The 20302-nt window shown below is 33.4% G+C and overlaps 1 protein-coding gene across 3 annotated transcripts in view; it reads right to left on the bottom strand.

Annotated features, from left to right (window-relative positions):
• Positions 1-20302, bottom strand: part of LOC105230153 (phospholipase D2) — a 36879-nt gene that overhangs the window by 16159 nt on the left and 418 nt on the right. The window contains exons 1-2 of one of the 3 annotated variants that reach the window (XM_011210759.4): positions 9028-9638; positions 6326-6599 (exon numbers count right to left, since the gene is read on the bottom strand). The exons of 1 other annotated variant lie outside the window; for it this stretch is intronic. In XM_011210759.4, coding sequence (XP_011209061.2) covers positions 6326-6419 — 94 coding nt within the window. In that variant the 5' untranslated portion in view covers positions 6420-6599; positions 9028-9638. Of the gene's footprint in view, positions 1-6325; positions 6600-9027; positions 9639-16115; positions 17075-20302 lie in introns of those variants that run through there. One more of the 3 variants, XM_011210761.4, reaches the window with a different exon arrangement.

Raw genomic sequence — 20302 nt, forward strand, 5'->3', positions numbered from 1 at the left:
GGGTATAGTGCTTATTTTTTCATAAGCATTAATATTTACCACCCTACAAGTGTCTCTAATCAACTCAACCTCTATCGTTCAAATATTTACAGAATTTTCGACAAAACGCTGCATTTTGGAAAATCCTCTTTTCTTCGTTTTTTTTATATCTGCTAATAGTTATTGTTTATGTTCTTCTTGTTTACTTAGTCAACATTTTTATTAATTTTTACTTATTTCTTTTTTTATATTTTTTATATATGTTTTAATTATTTTTTTATTTTTTTTATATATTTTTTTATTTTTTTTATATATATTTTTTTTTATTGTTTTGTATATTTTTTATTATTATTCATATTTTTTTTATTTTTTTATATTTATATACTTTTTTATTTTAATTTTTTTTAATTCTTTTTTTTTATTATTTTTTTATATATTTTTTTTATTTTTTATCTATTAGAATCTCTGTTGTCAGTAGCTGCAAATTACTAGCGATTTAATATCTTTATGTTAACAGTTGTAATCACACTGTGGGCGTCCCTAATCAATATAGATAGTATGTGAAAATCGATTTCGGGAATTTCAGCTTCAATTAGCTGTGTTTTGCTTAGGTCATAGCACAAATTGTGCGTGTTTGAAGCGATTATAGTTGTAAAACCTGATAAATTGATTTGATGAGTTCTAACAACAGAAAGCATGGAGAAGTACTCCTGGTGAGACGAAATAAATCAAATAGTCAAACTCTTTTTTCTTTATATTATATAAAAAATCTACAAAATAGTAATCCGAGACGGAATTGTGTCTGCGGTGTGAATTTTTCATTAGATCTGAGTCAGTTTTTAGGTCAAGCAAGCTATGGCTAGAGGGTAGCGTCCTCAATTATTTTCCTAAGGAAGTTACTTGACAAATTTCCGTAGTGATTTTGCACGTCAAACTTTTTCCAATAACCATTTTTTTGACAGATCAAACTACGCAAAATATCCAACGAAAATTCTTTTCTTTACTCATATCAAGCTTTTTAGAACTTTATCACGAATTACCAGCCACTTGTCATAGTTAAAACGCAGTTAAAAGCACCAAGTTTAATTTATCACTTAGTCAGTCTACTAAATATTAAGCAAAGAGTCCAAAGTTATTTTTAAGACGCATATAAGTCCACAAAAATAGTCATAAATTGAAATAAAATTAACCGCATTTCAACTTTATCGGTGCTTGATACGATAAGCCACATATAAGGTGCCAAGAAACGGAAATTCTTGAAGTTCGCCAGCAAACCAAAGAAAATTGATATTATTTGTGGCAAATAGTGAACTGAAACTAAACTCTATTTTTCTAGTTGAATATAGAATTAAAATTAGATTTTTAGTTATAATACGCTCGATTCTGTCACGTTTAATGGTTGAGTATTCAGGAGAAAAAGATATATAGAGAAGAAGTCAGATAAAGCGATAGCTTAGTTGTACGACATAGAAAGAGTTATTTTCGAACAAACGCTGTTAAGATTCAGTAAGAACTAGCTTAAAAGACTTGTTATTGCTCTCGAAAAAGCCTATATATAGAGAACCAAAACACATTAGCGCAGAAGAGGGTCTGTGAAACCCCAAAACAATCATGATTTCTTCGCACACTAACTTTGGATTTTTTCTTTGGCAGTAAGTTCAAGTTCATAGCACGTCTCTCATAAGTTTCAATGACAAATTTTTAATTAAAAATAGCACGTATCATTTGGTTAACTATTGTCCACAGTCACTAGCTATAAACTGTCATTAGTCAGGTGTGTTGACTGATAAAGCTCATACACTTGTTTACTGATAAGTAACCACTGAACGATTTCGCAAACAAGATGGATCGACGTTTTTATTGCTTATATCGTGTACGATAATCACAAACAACAATAATGTCCGTAAGAGCCTTTGAAATATTTATGGTTATAATAATGTTAATCAATTTAGATACATTTTGATTCAGTGGAAAACAAAAAAAGTAAGAAATAATAAAAAAGAAATAATAAAAAAATAAGAATAAAATATTAAAAATAGAAATAAAATAAAAAAAAGCAAAACAGAATTAAATAAAATTTAAAAAAATACAAAACAAAATTAAAAAAAAAAATTAAAAAAATACAAAACAAACCTAAAAAAATAAAAAAAAAATAAAAAAATACTTTTGTAGAATATAAGATAAGTTAAGACAGTTGACTTAACTCAACAATTTAAAACATAAATAAAAGAATAAACAGATTATGAAATAAACAAAGCACTGCACATTTTTGAAAGCTTAGAAACCACTTAGCAAAGTTTTTTATATTAAAATAGCATGAGAAACCAAAGAGCGATAAAAAATAAAACGGAAGCGCAAGCAAAAAATTATAAAAAAATTAACTATTAGAAGTCAAGTTCATAGCAACATTTCATGAGTTTTTTATTACAATATATATTATATAATCACCAAATAGTATATAATTAGGTGTAGATGGCATTAAAACATTTATTTTTTGTTTAATAACACAAAACCACATTAAGCGTACCCTTAAGTGTTTTAACCTATTAAAAGAACGCCCACACTCAAGACTCGTAACTACGGTAGATTAGCTAAAGCAACAGAGCGTAGTGCTCATAGAGAGAGAACAGAGCTTTGACGCTGACAGAACTTTGATGCCGACAGAGCTAAGACACTGTAAATTAACAGCTGTTATCTGCCAGTGGTCAACACTGATCGTTTTGCTGAGCGCATTAATTAATGAAGATGAATCAGCTGTTCTTAAAAGACAATTTACAACCGCTGATGTAATAAAGTAAGTCATTGGCTTTATGGGGATTTCCGTAAGTCATTTAAATTAAAAGAGAGTATGTGCCACAAGATTTCACAAGTGAGTACTGTGCTGGAAAGAAATTTTCGCCGAATGAACAGATGATCACCAAAAATGAGGCCTATTTGGAAGCAAAGTACTGACGTACTACACAAATGGTATAGAAAAGTTTATGAGTCGGTTTATCACCCTTGAAGAGAGCTATGTAGAATAAAAAAATAAACTTTGTTAAAAATAGCGTTTTATTATGGTGGGCCGGGGCCTTTTTAATTAACCTGTTATTATCAAAATTCGTATTACTTGACGTGACATACATAAAAACCCTTTACAGACTAGTCTTCAAGTGACAATAATCTAAAAAGGCTATTTATCAGTCAACAATTATATTATACCTATTGACGAATGCCAACGACCAATATTTGTCAACCTTCTACCAATAACTTCAGGGACTTTTTTTATATCTACAGTGTAAATAGCTTTTATATATATAGGGTGATTTTTTAAGAGCTTGATAACTTTTAAAAAAAAAAAAAACGCATAAAATTTGCAAAATCTCATCGGTTCTTTATTTGAAACGTTAGATTGGTTCATGACATTTACTTTTTGAAGATAATTTCATTTAAATGTTGACCGCGGCTGCGTCTTAGGTGGTCCATTCGGAAAGTCCAATTTTGGGCAACTTTTTCGAGCATTTCGGCCGGAATAGCCCGAATTTCTTCGGAAATGTTGTCTTCCAAAGCTGGAATAGTTGCTGGCTTATTTCTGTAGACTTTAGACTTGACGTAGCCCCACAAAAAATAGTCTAAAGGCGTTAAATCGCATGATCTTGGTGGCCAACTTACGGGTCCATTTCTTGAGATGAATTGTTGTCCGAAGTTTTCCCTCAAAATGGCCATAGAATCGCGAGCTGTGTGGCATGTAGCGCCATCTTGTTGAAACCACATGTCAACCAAGTTCAGTTCTTCCATTTTTGGCAACAAAAAGTTTGTTAGCATCGAACGATAGCGATCGCCATTCACCGTAACGTTGCGTCCAACAGCATCTTTGAAAAAATACGGTCCAATGATTCCACCAGCGTACAAACCACACCAAACAGTGCATTTTTCGGGATGCATGGGCAGTTCTTGAACGGCTTCTGGTTGCTCTTCACCCCAAATGCGGCAATTTTGCTTATTTACGTAGCCATTCAACCAGAAATGAGCCTCATCGCTGAACAATATTTGTCGATAAAACACATTTCGAACCGAACACTGATTTTGGTAATAAAATTCAATGATTTGCAAGCGTTGCTCGTTAGTAAGTCTATTCATGATGAAATGTCAAAGCATACTGAGCATCTTTCTCTTTGACACCATGTCTGAAATCCCACGTGATCTGTCAAATACTAATGCATGAAAATCCTAACCTCAAAAAAATCACCCTTTATAAAAATTTTATATATAAATAAGACAATGTCTGCCATTATTGTATTAATTAGCGTTAAATGTTAAGTATTGCGCGTCTTAAACTATCGCTACAATAAAAGGCGCATTAATAGTTACACTTAACCACATAAAGCTTTAAACGTTGCGTAAACCAAAAAAAAAAAATATTATCTATTTAAGGGTATTTACCAGCTCATAAGTTTAAACGATAACAACAACCAAGCGCCAATTGTAAGTAGGTAATTCAGGGAAATACTTTAAAAATCATTTCCTCTTACACACAAACCACTTTAGTGCTTCTAATTGAATATTTTAGATAACTTTAAAATGAAAACTAAAAGATAACATATTTTTTGCAATTAATTAAGCAGGTTGCCTAACTAGCTGTCACATTCTTGAGTTATTCTTAGTGATATTAATTAACTTGTCTTTCAAAAGCCACGTTAAGTTGGTGAAGATGTTTTGCTCGTGTCTGCAATGTCATATCTGATAAGTTTTCTGTGTATATAATATAAATATTGGCAGCGCAAATAAGCGAATCTTTTAAAATTAAAAGTCTCTGATAAGACTACAGCAAATTGCGGTCGAGACACGTAGCCGTTACGAATTAGTAATGTAGAGACTATCTTTTTGTAACTTTTTCTGACACATCATACTGTGCAAAAGTTCTCAAGTGGCTCGGAATATGCTGTCGCTAAGCATATTATGTACTTATTGAGGAAATTGCGGAGGAAAGGCCGGGAATTATTTTTAATACTGTTATATAGGGTTCGTTGTAATAAATCAACACATTAGGTTTGAGATTTTAATAAGTTAATACAGCGGTGCCTAAATGTAGGCAATATTAGGTTCGAGACTTAATAAAATATAGTAAAGGCACCTAAATGTAGGCTATAAATATTAGATTTGAAACTTTAATAAAATATAGTAACGGCGCCTAAATGTAGGCAATATTTTCTTAAAAACTATAGACTAAAGTATGTATGTAGAACATCTGATACTTTTTAAAAATATTTTTATTTACTTATTTGCTTATTATTTTTATGAAAACTATAGATATGGAACTGCCGACACTCCTTTTAAATTTTCAAAAATTCTCCAAAAATTTTTTATTTACATTTTGTGACACCCTGTATTCCCTTTGTTTTTTTTTTTAATATAGATCTAGAGCTGGCGACACTTTTTTAAATTTTCGGAAATTCCCAAAAAATTGTATTTATATTTTGCACACCCTGTATTGGCTTTACTTATTATTTTTTTTTAACTATAGATTTACTAGTTCCGTTATTTTTTCAACACTTTCGAGAATTTTTTTTTTAATTTTTTGGCACACCCTGTATTCGCTTTGCCTTCAACTACTTCTGACAACATGTAAATTCTGCATGCGGCCTACAAAGCGCTGACTAACTTCCAGTGACTCAACCTCTAATTTAATGTAACTGGTTTGCAATTTGTATGCGTACTTGTCTGTATAACCGTACATTTTTCCACTTATTGTCTTAGTTCTGTAATGTATGACCAAACCACTGTTGGTGACGCTTTTCGATTCTTGTTTGCAGCGATTATTTGAGCAACGGTAATTTCCCAATCACTTGCGCACAAAAACCAATTAAATAATGAAGTAGCATGAGCGCAGATGTGATCGTGACGAATATTTATAAAAATAAATGTGTTGTAATAATAATTAGAGGCAGAAAAATTAAATAAATCGAGTTCGACACAAAACTTTTAGTGGGCACGCTTGATGGAAAATTTTGAAAAATACGATTTTTTTTCATATTTCGGTAGTCTATATGTTTAAAAATTATATACTAAATTTTCAAATCAATATCTCAAATAGTTTTTGAGTTACAGCCATTTAAAGCATAGCTGCCCAGTTCAACAAATGTTCCGATCATCATGAACTCTTTTTAAGCCATATCTGTATATAATTCTATGTACATGTATACATCGCTTTGGCAGGCCAACCAAAATTCAAAAATCATTTTTATAATTTTTATTTTTTTTATATATAATTATATGCATATACATATATTTTTTTATTATATTTTTTTATTAAATACCTCTACCCACTATGTAAACACGAGCACTCATTCCGTGCTCACTCATTTACCTATATTCGCAATCAGCTGTGATATGCTGCGTCTGTGACGTCGCAATTGATTCATACGACTTGCATCGATTTGCTCTGACTTGGCAGACATCATGTCGTCTGTTCACTGTACGTGTATATATTTGTGTGTTTTGTTGTTCTTAGTTTTCAATATAATTTTTATTATTATTTTTTGTTTAATAATTTTCAAAAACATTAAATAATAATTTTCACATTATTTTTCACTTAAATGATTTTTTTCATATGTTTCGTTATACATTTTTTCAAAACACACCTGGATAAATTACATAGAAGACGAATTTTTAAGACAAAAGTCAGTTAAAACGCTCATTCACGACTTTTTTCCATAACACATAAGCACTTTTATACACACATTTAATATTTTTCATTGTTATATTTGAAATTATATCTTTTTGGAGCTTTAAGAGCACGACATTAAGCGTATCTTCTTATAATTATATTATAATTCCAATTGTCATGGAAATTTAAAAACATTTGCCGCTCTGCTCCAACCATTTCTATGCCTGTTTGCGCTTATTATATAATTGCAACTTTGATCTTTCACTTAATTGCCCGTGAGTTTTAATTTTATTTTATTTTTTCTTCACTTAATCATTTTCATTTCGCTTAGAACACACACGTGCTCGGCTGCTTGCTGTACATGTACAAACATGTGCAATCAACACGAAGCAAATAGTGTCAATTGGGAGTGTGTAAATGTGGGCAAACAAACAAATGGTTGCTGCTGTGCAACAAGTGGCTGAGCCGAAGGTAAAAGTACTACGTGCATACAGTGGGCGTGAAAAATATGGGAAATATTTATTTAAAGTTTTGAATATTTTATTTTTAAAGGTGTATAATAAAAATAATATAAAATATAAATAATTTTTCAAAAATAACACGTCAAGTGAAACACCCTTTTGGTATTAAAAAAAATTTTTAAGATTTTCAAAAATTACACGGCAAATGAAACACCCTTTTGGTACTAAAAAAAAATATTTTTTGATTTTCAAAATTAACCTTTTTTCAAAATTGAAACACCTTTTTTTTACTAAAATATTTTTTTAGATTTTCAAAAATAGCAATTACAGTGAAACACCGGTGCAGGGCTATAAAAATTTTTTTCAGCTTTTCAAGCTAAGTGAAACACCCTTTATGTATGCAATAAACTCTTCCGAAAATTCCGAAATCAACACAGCAGCTGTTTAACCCATTTTTCACGTCTCATTATGCAGCTATTTCTTTTTTTTAATAAATTTTTATTTTTATTTTTTAAATTCAGTATTTGCAGGTGCTGGTCAGATTTTTGCGTACAAAACGTGCCAGCGCTCACTTTGTTTCAATTATTTTCGCTTAAAACATGTCACCATAAACTTTGGTTTCTTGTTTTGCAACACTAAGCCGTATACACACGCCAAACTGTGCCCGCAAGACATAACAGCCGAACTTGAATTTGCGTAATTTTGAGAAAATCATTTAATTTTGCGTTCTATTGTGCGGAAAAACACGTTTGTGAGCTCAGATGTTAAGAATTTGACAATTATTTATAACAAACTTTTAGAAAAGCAACAAAAACAACCTAACAACACACATGTTTGGCATTAACACAGCTAAGTAATAACACGACTTAAGTTGTTTCTCTTTATGGCGCACGATTATTTATGCATATTCATTGAATTCTGTTTATTATTTCCATATTTCCAGTTATGTGCATACAACTCTCTTGTCTTCGGCATTTTGTGCTTATTATACGCTTTCCTTTGTTCGCTATTTCTATATTGTTTATTTTGTCTAAAAATTTTAATGTAATCAATATTTTACTTGTTTACTTTGTAGCTTTGATTTCTTCCTCATTTTGCACTTCTTTGGAAGCTTTTGCTTTAAAATATTTTTTTGTTTTGCACTTTCTACGCCGCATTTCTTGCTAATATTGCCATTACTTATATTTTCACACAACTGTTTGCTGCTTCGTGCATTTCGCCTTTCTTGCGGCCAAAAACTTTCTTTTAATTGAGCAGCCGCTACTTGCCTAGACTGCGAAATTTCTTTGTTACACGGCACGCCGGCACATTCGTGGCACAAATAAGGAGCTCAGCTTGATGAGTTGGTAAAAAAACACTGATTACAAAAAAATTAAAAAAAAAACAGAAAAACACTCGTAGAATGCCGACTCTGCTCCAATTTATGTTTGTGGGCCTTCACATTGGCCTGAAACACGAGCACTCGAGCGCCCTAGCGCAAGCAGGCATTAGCCCACTTTGAAGGTTGACAAACAATTCGGAATTTTTTTTTTTTTTTGAATTTTCGTTTGGACACACACTTGTAGACGCGCGAGTGTAGCCGCACACTTTGTTTTTACAAGCACACAGTTAACCGACCGACTTCAGGTGGAGTGCAGAACGAAGGCACACCACACGTACCCAAGCGTTGACACTTTACACGCCCGCCGCTGCCTGATATAAACACCAGCGCGTAATTGTTATTACTAAATTATAGTATTTGGTTACACATCCGCCCCGTGGCACCGACTGCGCCCGGCGTGAGTGAGTGTGAGCGCGCCGGAGGCAAGATACCGAGAGCGAGAGCGATGGAGCGCACTCACACTCACCTCCGGTTCTGTGTGCCAACACATACTAATAACTGCTTTATTTATTACTCTAAAGCAAAAACAACAGCAAGTTGTACTACAATTACACACACACTTTGGCTTGCAGAAATTGTTGTTTTGACCAAAAACACCGAAACACTGACTAACTGGCCTACCACCTGCCACTTGTATGCCACGGCTGAGCACACGAACCGCACACGTCAACGTCACTTTGGTTAATAATATTAACTAAATGCTTAAAAACGGTTAAAAGCGAGTTGGCGAGTCAACAATACGCAGACACACGAAGTTGGCTGGTATTGGCGAAGCGGCGCAGCACTCGCACATGTGTTTGTATGTAAACGAAATGAAAATGGCCAACTCGAAAAAATGGCAAGCGACGAGTGTTGAGCAAAGTGGAGCAGCGCCCGAGGGCATGCGAGGTGAAGGTCGGTGCGGTGTTGGCGCGTCGGTGGTGGCGTTGTTCTTGTTGTTGTTGCTTCAGTGCCGGTGTTTGCGCACAACAGCGAGTTGATAAAGCGAGCAACTAGACAACGAGTACATTTGGGCACACATAGCGATAACAACAGTGTGTATGACAACAACAACAACACAACAATTAGAGCGCTGATAACAAAAAACGACAACGACGAGTGGCTTACAGCAAATAGGAACGCCGTTATGAGTCGAAAAGCAATATTTAGTAAATAAATATGATAATGAAAATAATTGTACTAAATGTAGGGATTGGCAATCAAGTTGTAAATATTAACAAAAAAAATAAAAAATAAAATATATATATAAACACAGATACATGTATAGCATAGTAAGAAATATAAACGGCTCACCACAAACTAACGGTTTTTTAGTAAGCTAATTTACGTGCTTTTGTTGTTGTTGTTTTTTTTACTCAGCTGTTTGCCTGGTTTCATTTGCGTTGTTACTGTTATGCTTCTAACTACACTTTGTCTTTTGTGTCTGAAGTCATTCTTCTTGTTTTCTGTGTGTGTGTGTGTGTGTTTGTATGTGTGCGTTGATAGCTTCTTTACCGATTCTGGTTTCATATTTATATTTAGACTTTCGTTACTTGTACCCAGCACACGAAAGCGTTAGGTATTTTGCTGGTTGTTTCGTAGGTGGCTTGTCTCACTCCAGCTGCTTGTACGAAAGAACAGTTATATTAAGCATCGACTGTTTTTTTTTTGGATCAAGGCAGCTATAAAAACTTCAAACACCCTTTTTTAAACTGTTTTACTTAGAAAATTTAAAGCTTGTGTTTCGATTGAACATATTAATTCCCCTTGATCACATCCCTCAAGATATTTTTTTTTAACGCAAACTTCATAGAGTAAGTTTTAGAGTGTAAATTCGTTAAAAGTATCTCGACTGCAACGTTGGTTCAATAGGCTGATATTCGTGAGACCACGAATAATCCCACTTGGACTGCCAGATACGCTTGGGCCAGCAGGCTTTCGCAAACCCACAAGTGATGATTGCTGATCAACGCTTACTGAGATCGTGCGATCCAGCGCCAGAGTGCACGACGACAGCCGAACAACTGTTCGTTCTCATCGTGGTGTGATTTGGTTAAAGTTGCTATTTCTAGCGAGAATAGTATCTCTAGCGGAAAAAGTGGCGTGACCAAAATGGTACATATATGAAATACGAAAAGACTTTTTCGACTACCCAATAGAAGTAGCTTGTTGCTAACCGAGTAAGCAATAATTAATCCATATTGAGGATGTCGATTGCGAAATTGTATTTTCTAAAAAACAAAATAATTTTCATACAAATGTTAGTACTAATATTGGTTCTATAGAAGATTTCTCGAATCAAATGTTAGTCAAAGAATTTCCTTATTGTAAACGATAAAATTTATATCGCATATGAACCCGTTCTGCTAACAAATGCTATACTTCCAAACATATTGAGCTCAGCGCCACCTGTGGTGCAGCAAAAGTTTAGATACGATTTTTCGTTGATGAAATCTTGTTTCTTTTAGTACTCTGCTACAATAAGTCATGGCTTTAAAGCACTCACCCGCAACCAAACGAACTTAGACTTTTGTACTTTTTTATTCTGATTACTCTTTCCTTATTTCTTTCGTTAGTTTCCATTTCTTTGCAACGGTTTTTTTTATTACTTTTCGCTGTTTGCATGAGTGTAATTAAAACTAAAGCTCGCTAACTGACTGAGCAGCTGCTTAGCGTCGAAAACGGAAATGGTGAGGGAGTATTCGAAGACAGCATAGAAATAAAAGAAGAATGTGACGTAAGCGAAGAGCGAAAATTGAAAAATAGCGTGCGTAAAGTAATCAAAATTCAAAAGAAACGGTTAGCAAGGTGAGTGTATGGTAGGACGAGACGGCCAGTAATTTGAAGCGGCACATTATATATAAATATATTTATGCGGCAACTGTTTGCTAATTAAATAATAATAGAATATTTGGTAAAGCATAATAAAAAAAGTAATAAAATCTCGACTCTGCAAGGCAAGTTTAAGGTTATTTTGCTGGAAAATCTGTTGTTCGAAAATCAAGGCTCGTCGTCTACTGAAAAAATCACCTAAACATGTTGGAAAGACATTAGCTAAATGATTTTATGACAGGTGGAGTCATAAAGTGTCATATCAGCAAGCAATCAAAACAAGACATATACATACATATGTAAATATGGAGAGATTGGGTAGGTAGGGGAAAATAACGCACCCAAAAAGCTAGCAACGTTATCAGTAAATATTGACATTGCGATATCTGAGTATGCGACAAAAACGATGAACTTTGTTGTTCTTATTAGAGAGTCTTAAATTTGTTTTGCCAACTTTGGAGCTGAAACAGCGACGCGCCCAGTGACAATAGCGTTTTTATAAATGAGGTGTGCGGTGATTTTTTTTGTTTTGTAATAAAAAATATTACACAGTCATGGATATACATATGTATAGGAACATATAGGAGCAGTAGGCAACTCTAATTTGCTTGTTTTAATCCAATTCATTTTTTTAATCCCTTCTATTTAAATATTTTAAATTTTTCTGTAAAAAATGATGATCATTATATCTATATATTTACAAACCTTAACTTCAAATGGAAGCGTTTTTTCCAATTGGAACCAGTACATTTCGGACTAGTTTCTAACCCGTTTGAATCGGTACAATTTTTTATATATTAAATAAATAAATTTTATTACACAATTCTGAAAATTTTTGTTATTTATGTAAATTTTAAACGTAAAAGGAAACTATATTTTTTCGGACTAGTTTGTAACTAGTTTCTAATAATTATAGTAATACGTAAAATACAATAATATGACTGGAAATTTGTATACGTAATATAATTAAACGTTTCCGTCAAATTAAATTGTATTTTTTCGGTCTAGTTGGTAACTACTTTCTAATTATTTTAATAATATGCAATAATCTTCCTTCAATTTTGTTAACGTTATTATTCTTCGTAGCAAATATGTTTAAGGGAGTTCATGAAATTGAACTATATTTGTTCGGACTAGTTCGTAACTAGTTTTTAATAGTTATAATAATGTTTAATATGCATTAATACTGCTAGATTTTTGTTCACAACAAATTACTAATATAAATAATTTGTACTGAAAACGGACTAGTACATTTTGAACTACTTCGACACCACATTTTCTTGGTAACTCTTCCAGCTTAAGTTATATTTTTATACATTTTCATGTTCACAAAATCATTGATGAGATGACTTATTTTTTATTCAAGGTAAACACAGAAAAAGACAAAATGACACGTGCCACGGGTTCATGAACAAATTAGCGCAAAGATCAAGAGTCAATGGTGACATATTTACATATATGTACATAAACACCATAAGTAAAGGTAACTTTGTATTTATAAAATATTTTTGTGTATTTGAATATTTGTAGAAAGCTTATACTTGTTCATATTTCAGAATTCAGCCAAATCATATAGAGGAGTGACCGTCGTCTAGGCATTAGGAATAGAAGGTGCAAGCCCTGCCATATTTATTTAACCGTCCAGTGATTTGAACACAGTCGGTGCAAGAACAATGCAACTAACACTCCCCCAATCATTATTAAGCAGTCGATTACTGCGTGACTAACGGAATTTTTGATGGTCACATTTTTGGAATAATTTACCACAAGTAAAAAGTTTTTACACCAATTGATATAAACGTGGGTGGGTGTGTTAGTTGGCACTAGTTTTAATCGCACAGCAAAACTTTGTACGACAAGCACGTCGCGTGTGGACTTATGAGCATTAATGGCTACACTAAAAAAATATTTGAAAGAAATACGACAATTTGTTGAATTATGTACTTATTGCTAAGCAGAGTAGGAAGGGTATCTTAAATATGACGGGGAGGTTTTTTGCCTTTTAATTTTTTTTTATTTAAAAATATTTTTTCTTTTAATTTTTTTTTTATTTTTTAATATGACTGGGAAGTCTTTTGGCTTACAGTTTTCAATTTTATTTTTATTTATATTTTTTAATTTTTATTTTTTATTTTTTTCCATTTTTTTTTTTTTGGAAAAAACTTCCTAAGTTAATAATATTATACCACAGCCGTTTTACTCCAAAAATGTCTTATGCCAGCAATGCTTTCAAACACGCTCAATTTTTCCTACCGGGTCTGGCAAAAACGTGAGCGCAATTTATAGCAACTAAGCATTCAATTCCAATGGCGCGAATAATAAATTAAATAAATAAATAAAGGCATTAGTGCAGAGGAAAATCAACGAGGCTGAGTAAAGAGACAAATATGCGTGCATAAATAAATAAAAAATTAATAAGCAAATAATGTACAAAGAAAAGAGAAAAAATAACAAACAAAAGCTTATTTAAAAAAAAAAAAAAGTAATAATAAGACATTTTTATAGAAAACTGTGGGCGAAGGGACTTATAAATAAAATCAGTGGAGTGTGGACCAGGTTAATGCCTTGTGATTGTGGCGGCAAATATACAAATATATAAATACATAAATGTATAGTATGTATATTAATTTGTATATATTTTTATTTATTTATTTTTCGACATTTTAAGAAAATATATGCTTCCGTCTACAGCTGAGTCAAATTTCACGTCATGTTGACGTACGCATTTGTATGTTAATATGTATGTATAAATAATATACGAGTATTTATAAGCTCAAAAATAGCTTTGAATTAATTTTCATATTCTGGCAACATATTGCACGGGGTAAAATAGTATTGTAGGTCTAACGGTTGTTTTTAAAACCTTAAATTGACATCCAACCGGTATTCAACACGTCAATCAAATAACGGAGTTGGTGCTAGAGGATCGACGATTACCAGTCAGAGTCAGGCAACGTAGGTATATCCAAAGGATCAGTGGAAACAACAACAACTGTTTCGAGGATTCGAAGTTGGCACAACTGTATTGGGGCCAAAGGCGATTACTTCGAGACGGACGAGATAGATTTTGAAGGACAAATTAAGAATTCCGTGTAAAAAATGTCGATAAATATCATATTATAACGCACGCTATTGACGGTAACGACACTTCCTGCCTCATTTCAGTGTGCGGTCATACCACAATTCGCATCAAACGGTAAGTTATTGGTAATGCAATTGCGTTTGCTTAACCACACGAGAACTTGACTCACCCTAAAAGCGGCAATTTCGTTTATTGACGCAGCCGTTAAGCCAGAAATGGGCCTCATCTAACAAGTTGATTTGCGCATTTTCCGAAGAACGTGAATTTGCGTAATAATCGTGAATAATTCCACAGCATTGTACCATAAGGAAACACGAGATGTTGAAATGGCAACACTTACTGAACACACTGACAAAAGTTGACACAAATTCGTAAACAAACATTTCCGTCAGGGCAGTTAAAAGTAGATCTCGTACAGCTCATTGTTCCATTGCATGCGAACCATAAATCTTCCGCAGAACCTTTCTCTCGAAAACTCGTAACGTCGACTTATCAGATGTTGTCATCGTCCATGCCTCTGCTTATGCTTTGTCATCGATATCGCAATATGTCCTAGCGTAAATAACGATTATGTATTGTGACAATTCTGAATGAAATGTAGATAAATATCGATTTCTAGGATCTCAGCGTTTCCGACTTTTTTTTTTTACTATATAGCGTCCAATATCTGAGGTATCTTATCTGTGTAGTCAAGGGTCACATTTACCTGAGCTTACTGTAGGATTCAAGGCAATAGAAAAAGCGAAATTGGTTTATTGGTTTCCTCACTTCCCGTATATCCAAAACAATGGGTTTTTTTTTGTCCAAGATATAGCAAGTTTAGAACATATATTGGCAAATACTTCACACGACTTTAATTCTTAAAAATTTCTAGGGGTTGTTGTTGTTTTTGTAGCGGCATAAAACATTCCTGCAGCAATTTTCAGGTATGGTGCTGACTTTACGGTCCTTGGCTGGATAAAAATCCGGATTTGTTCCAATTACTTAGACCCGATTGTTATGGAAATGGAACACAAGGAGTACTAGAGATCCTATTCCTACATAATTGAGATTCTCCTTATTTTTTCATAGTATTTACGAAAAAATTTTATTTCAGAAAACATTCATGAAGTATTTTCGAGACATGGTTTCGAGTTTTCAGTCCTTGTCTCGATAGAAATACGGCTTCATTCCGATTACTTAAGACACGAATGTCGTGGGAACGAAACGCATGGCGGTTCTAATTAATCGGTTCTGTCAGAATTGAGATCCTCCTTTTTTTATAGTATTTACGAAAAATTTTATTTCAGAAAACATTTCGAGAGTAATTTCGAGGAATAGTGCCGAGTTGGCAGTCCTTGGCTGGATAAAAATCTGGAATACTTAGACCCGACGGTCCTGGGAACAGATCGCAAGGGATTCTAATTAACCGGTTCTGCCAGAATCAAGATCCTTCTTACTATTTTCATAGAATTTACGAAACATTTCATTCACTTAGTATTTGATCATAATCATAGATTATACAAAACCGCTTTACAAAACCCAAGTATGCAATGAAAAGCAATCCATTCTCTTGGGTTTCTCATTAAATTGCTACGACTTGCTTTTACTGGAAATATTATTAAAGCGTCATTATAAATGAGTTTAGCATGAAAAGCGATCAATACACAAGCTAATATAATTATATATAATTTTCTATGAAAGTCAATAACAAAAACAAGCAAAACTTAAAAACTAATTGGCATAAACGGCGTGATTGAACAGAGTACAACTTACATGAGGAAAACTGCTATGGAAATCAGCTAAATAATGCCAAACGACAGATCCGAAAAGCGGAGTGTAGCACCAAACCAGCACACTGTGGCACTATGTGGCACCGCTTGGTTGTTGTTGTTGTTGAGTGATGTTTATGTGTAGATTTGAGCGCTGTTTTATGGGAGAGTTGAGCGAAGTTGCGAAAAGCGGTTTTGAGCGCGCGCACAGTTGCTGTGAACACTAAGCTGTGTTTAGCAAAAAACAAAAAAAAAATAATAAATGTTGTCTGCTTTGTTGTTTTAAACAACTTGTTGCTTATTTGCTTGTTTTTGTGGAATTTAGAGCTTTTTGTGTTCAAATAATTTGCCACATTTTGGAAGTAATCACACGAAATGTGTTGCTTTCCAGGTTTCACGAGGATACTGTAAGCTTATTTTGCCGTTTTGGCACTGCACTGTGCAACTTTAAACACTTTACACTGTAAATCTGTGAAAATAAATCGATTCTTTTTACAACAACACTTGAGTCACTTTATATGTTTCGCTTAAAAATTATTTAAAACCGAGTGTACATTGACTCAACCGCACTTTATACGCGCAAGTAACAAAGAAAGTGCTTTCAAATAATATTTTCGCCAATTCACACAAGAAACCAATAACAGCGCGTGATTCACGCGCTCACTTGCCACACTAACGCTTAACGCCGATATCGAATAACCACTGCAGAGTCGAGTTTTAAGCTTCACCTCGCAGCAAAGCGTTACACTTTCAAACCGACTTCTCGACTCTTTCCGCTACACATTTACATATACATGCATATGTATGTGAGCGTTTGCCTTGACGTCAGCCAAAAGCACGGCTTTTCGAACTCCACGCAAACCGAGAATAACTACAGCAACAAGTTATAGTGAAGCCTCGAAGGTAAGAGCTGCGACGCCTTCACATCAAACGAAGTTGTAACTCGATGAGTTCACAAGTGACTGGGCGCGCAGCTTCAGCGCGCGGTGCTCATGTGCTCGCACAATTTGAAAATATATAAAAATATGTATGTATTTAAGTATGCCTATATACATAGGTGTATATACATATGTATTTATGTATTATGTATATATGCACTTATATATGAATATTTATGAGCTTGGTTTGTGCCTGGAAAACTGAGTGAATTCGGTGTTTGTCTGACCGCTGTGGTTTGTCCACTCATAAATAAATGGCTGATTGACTTGCTCGCGCACGACGGGATTGACTGAGTGTATAAATGGACTGAAGCGCCTAAATGGTATACACATGTATAATGTAGTGAGTGATTTTTTAAGTGCGAGACATATTAATACCTAAATAAATATGTTTGTATGTATGCAAGTTAACGGCAGCAGCCACACAGATACTTAACGATAAATGTAAACAAATTGTATCTTCTCACAGTATTACTGCTTGGTCAGCAGAATACTTTAATTAATAAGAAATCAATATATCACTTGTTTTGATAAGTAAGCAAAATCCAATATTCCATTATTTGTTTTGATAATGAGAATAATTGGAAATCCAATGCTCTGGCATTTCATCACTTAATGTAATGCCAAAGCATCTTTAGTAATAAAGCATAGCATTATATGAATATTTATGAGCTTGGTTTGTGCCTGGAAAACTGAGTGACTTCGGTGTATGTGTGACCGCTGTGGTTTGTCCACTCATAAATAAATGGCTGATTGACTTGCTCGCGCACGACGGGATTGACTGAGTGTATAAATGAACTGAAGTGCCTAAATGGTATATACATGTATGTATAATATAGTGAGTTATTTTTTAAGTGCGAGACATATTAATACCTAAATAAATATGTCGGTATGTATGCATATACGAGAGTCTGAAAATTTAGTTTTGAGAATTTGGACCAAAAATTAATTTGTCTGAGATATACTCTCTTACTTACATACAAACGCACATTAGATGGCAAGATCAAAGGCAAGTGATCAGTAGAAAGATATAAAGCACTAATGGTTAAGAACCAGTAGGAAATTTTCCAGCGGAAAAACATTATTCTATATGATAAGTGTTTCATAATTTGCACTCAATTTTTACATTAATTACAAAATAGAGGTTAGGTTAGGTTAAAAGGTCGATCAGAAGAAGCCCAATACATTCTTTTTTATTGGCGTAGAGGAGAATGGAGCCAGAAGTTCATGCAAGTGAAAAAAGTTTCCTAAGCGCCATTCACTTGGAAGTGACCAGAAACTATTCCTTCACATATGGCTCAAGTAGCTCACGACTTCCGGTCTCAGACCAAATACGAGTATCCCCTGAGTAAACAAAAAGTTTTTTTTCAAAACTTTACAAATTCTTTTCAAAATATATATCTTTGGAATAATGAACATGTTTTTTTTAATATTTCATTTTTTTATGTAAAAAAATGTGCAAAATATGCTGTTTTTCGCTGTAATAAACCCAGGCAACCAATTAACTGATCTTTTTTACAATTTTTCTAAGAAAATTATTTTACAATATGTTCTGAATTTGAATCAAATCGTTGAAAAAATATAACGAGAAAACTACTAAGATATACATTGAAGAACTATCTCAGTCCGAGTTCCAGGAAAACTGTCATAATAGTTGGCAAAAGAAAGGCAAATCTAAGGGCAGAGGTGCCTAATACATAAAACACACTAAAAACAAAGGAAAATTGGTCGAAAGAAACAGTGATTCTACATCGGTTTTTGCCAAATTCAAGCTGTCAAATTTTTACGGTTACTATTTCAGGTTTTCCTACAGGGCCTCAATTTCTATACACAATAAAAAACAGAGAAGAGACACTATTTTGGGGTCTTCCTACAAGGCATCAATCTTCATACATTTAAAAACAGAGAAGAGTAGTGTCTTTTGACAAAAACGAATTTGAAACGAAAAGACCCTGAAAGCCTGACATTGAAATAAACTCATATGGCGAGCGCTATCAATTAAGTATATGGACACATATGTATGTATGTATAAGTGATTAGAAACCTACATATACATAGGCATACGTAATATAATATTTACATAAGAGACAAGAAACGACAAAATATGCAGACGTTCTTTTGAAAATTTTCAAACTAACCACTTACAATGGAAGAAGACCGACAAATATGATAGACGATCGTAGAGCAAAAAAATATGTAGATACATACATACATATGTAGATACATACATACATATGTATATCATACAAATGCATGTATAAATATTTCCGATATATTTATGATAGCAAAGTTTATAAAAGAGGCGTTTTTATTATAGTGTGTGAGCGAACATATGTATCTACTTAGATAGCAGCGATTTTGAAGCTTTGTTGATTAGATTACTATTTTACGAGATTTTGCTGTCAGCAAATTAAATGCCGCGTTCAAGTAAATTACGATTGCGATCATTTACGATTTATTTCATGTTTCCGAAAGCCGACTTCAGCGTTTAACATTTGACGTCATCAGCTGAACCCATGCCGATATCGCATGTAATCAAAGTTATATATTTAATTAAAACACTGGGTTTTTTATATGCTATAGCAAAGTGACTTGGGTTTTTACATTTTTTTATGCATTGCCTAAGTGTTGTTTTGCGTCTTTTGGCGTGGCTTATCACAGGCTTGGCAGCGCCAAAGCTCAATTATTGCATGCACTTAGTTAAAGTAATACAATTATTTTATCATAAGGTGTTAACAATATGCATATGTGCACATATGTATATACATATGTATGCATGTATTCTATTTTTTTTAATTCCATCACAACAACAATTGGCGACACAAAACTAATTTTATACCGTCTTCCGTGTTGAAAGACAATTCCCAGCCGTATACAGTCGCTTACACTCGTCTTTATTTATTTTGTTTAGTTTCAGCAAACTTTTTCTCACACTTAATTCATAAATCAAGTTACTTTATTGCTTTAGTTTAGATTTGTATCGCTTTTATGTCTGTTTTCGCGTACCTTTTCCACTGAAATTCGCCGGCTGGCGATAGCTTTGCAAAAGCTTACATACTATACATACAATCAACAGTGTAAATAAATATACAAAACAGCTTTGACAGCGGATGTCAAGTGAGTTCAGTGCTGTGGAGACAGCATTGCCAGCTGGAGTCTAGCTTTCAAATTTGAAATTTATGAAATTTTAAAAAAGAAATAAATAAAAAACTAAAGTATATTAATTTTTTTTAATTTCTCATATTCACTTCGC

This window comes from Bactrocera dorsalis, chromosome 3 (genome assembly GCF_023373825.1).
Source record: "Bactrocera dorsalis isolate Fly_Bdor chromosome 3, ASM2337382v1, whole genome shotgun sequence".
In the NCBI taxonomy this organism is placed as follows: Eukaryota; Metazoa; Arthropoda; class Insecta; order Diptera; family Tephritidae; genus Bactrocera; species Bactrocera dorsalis.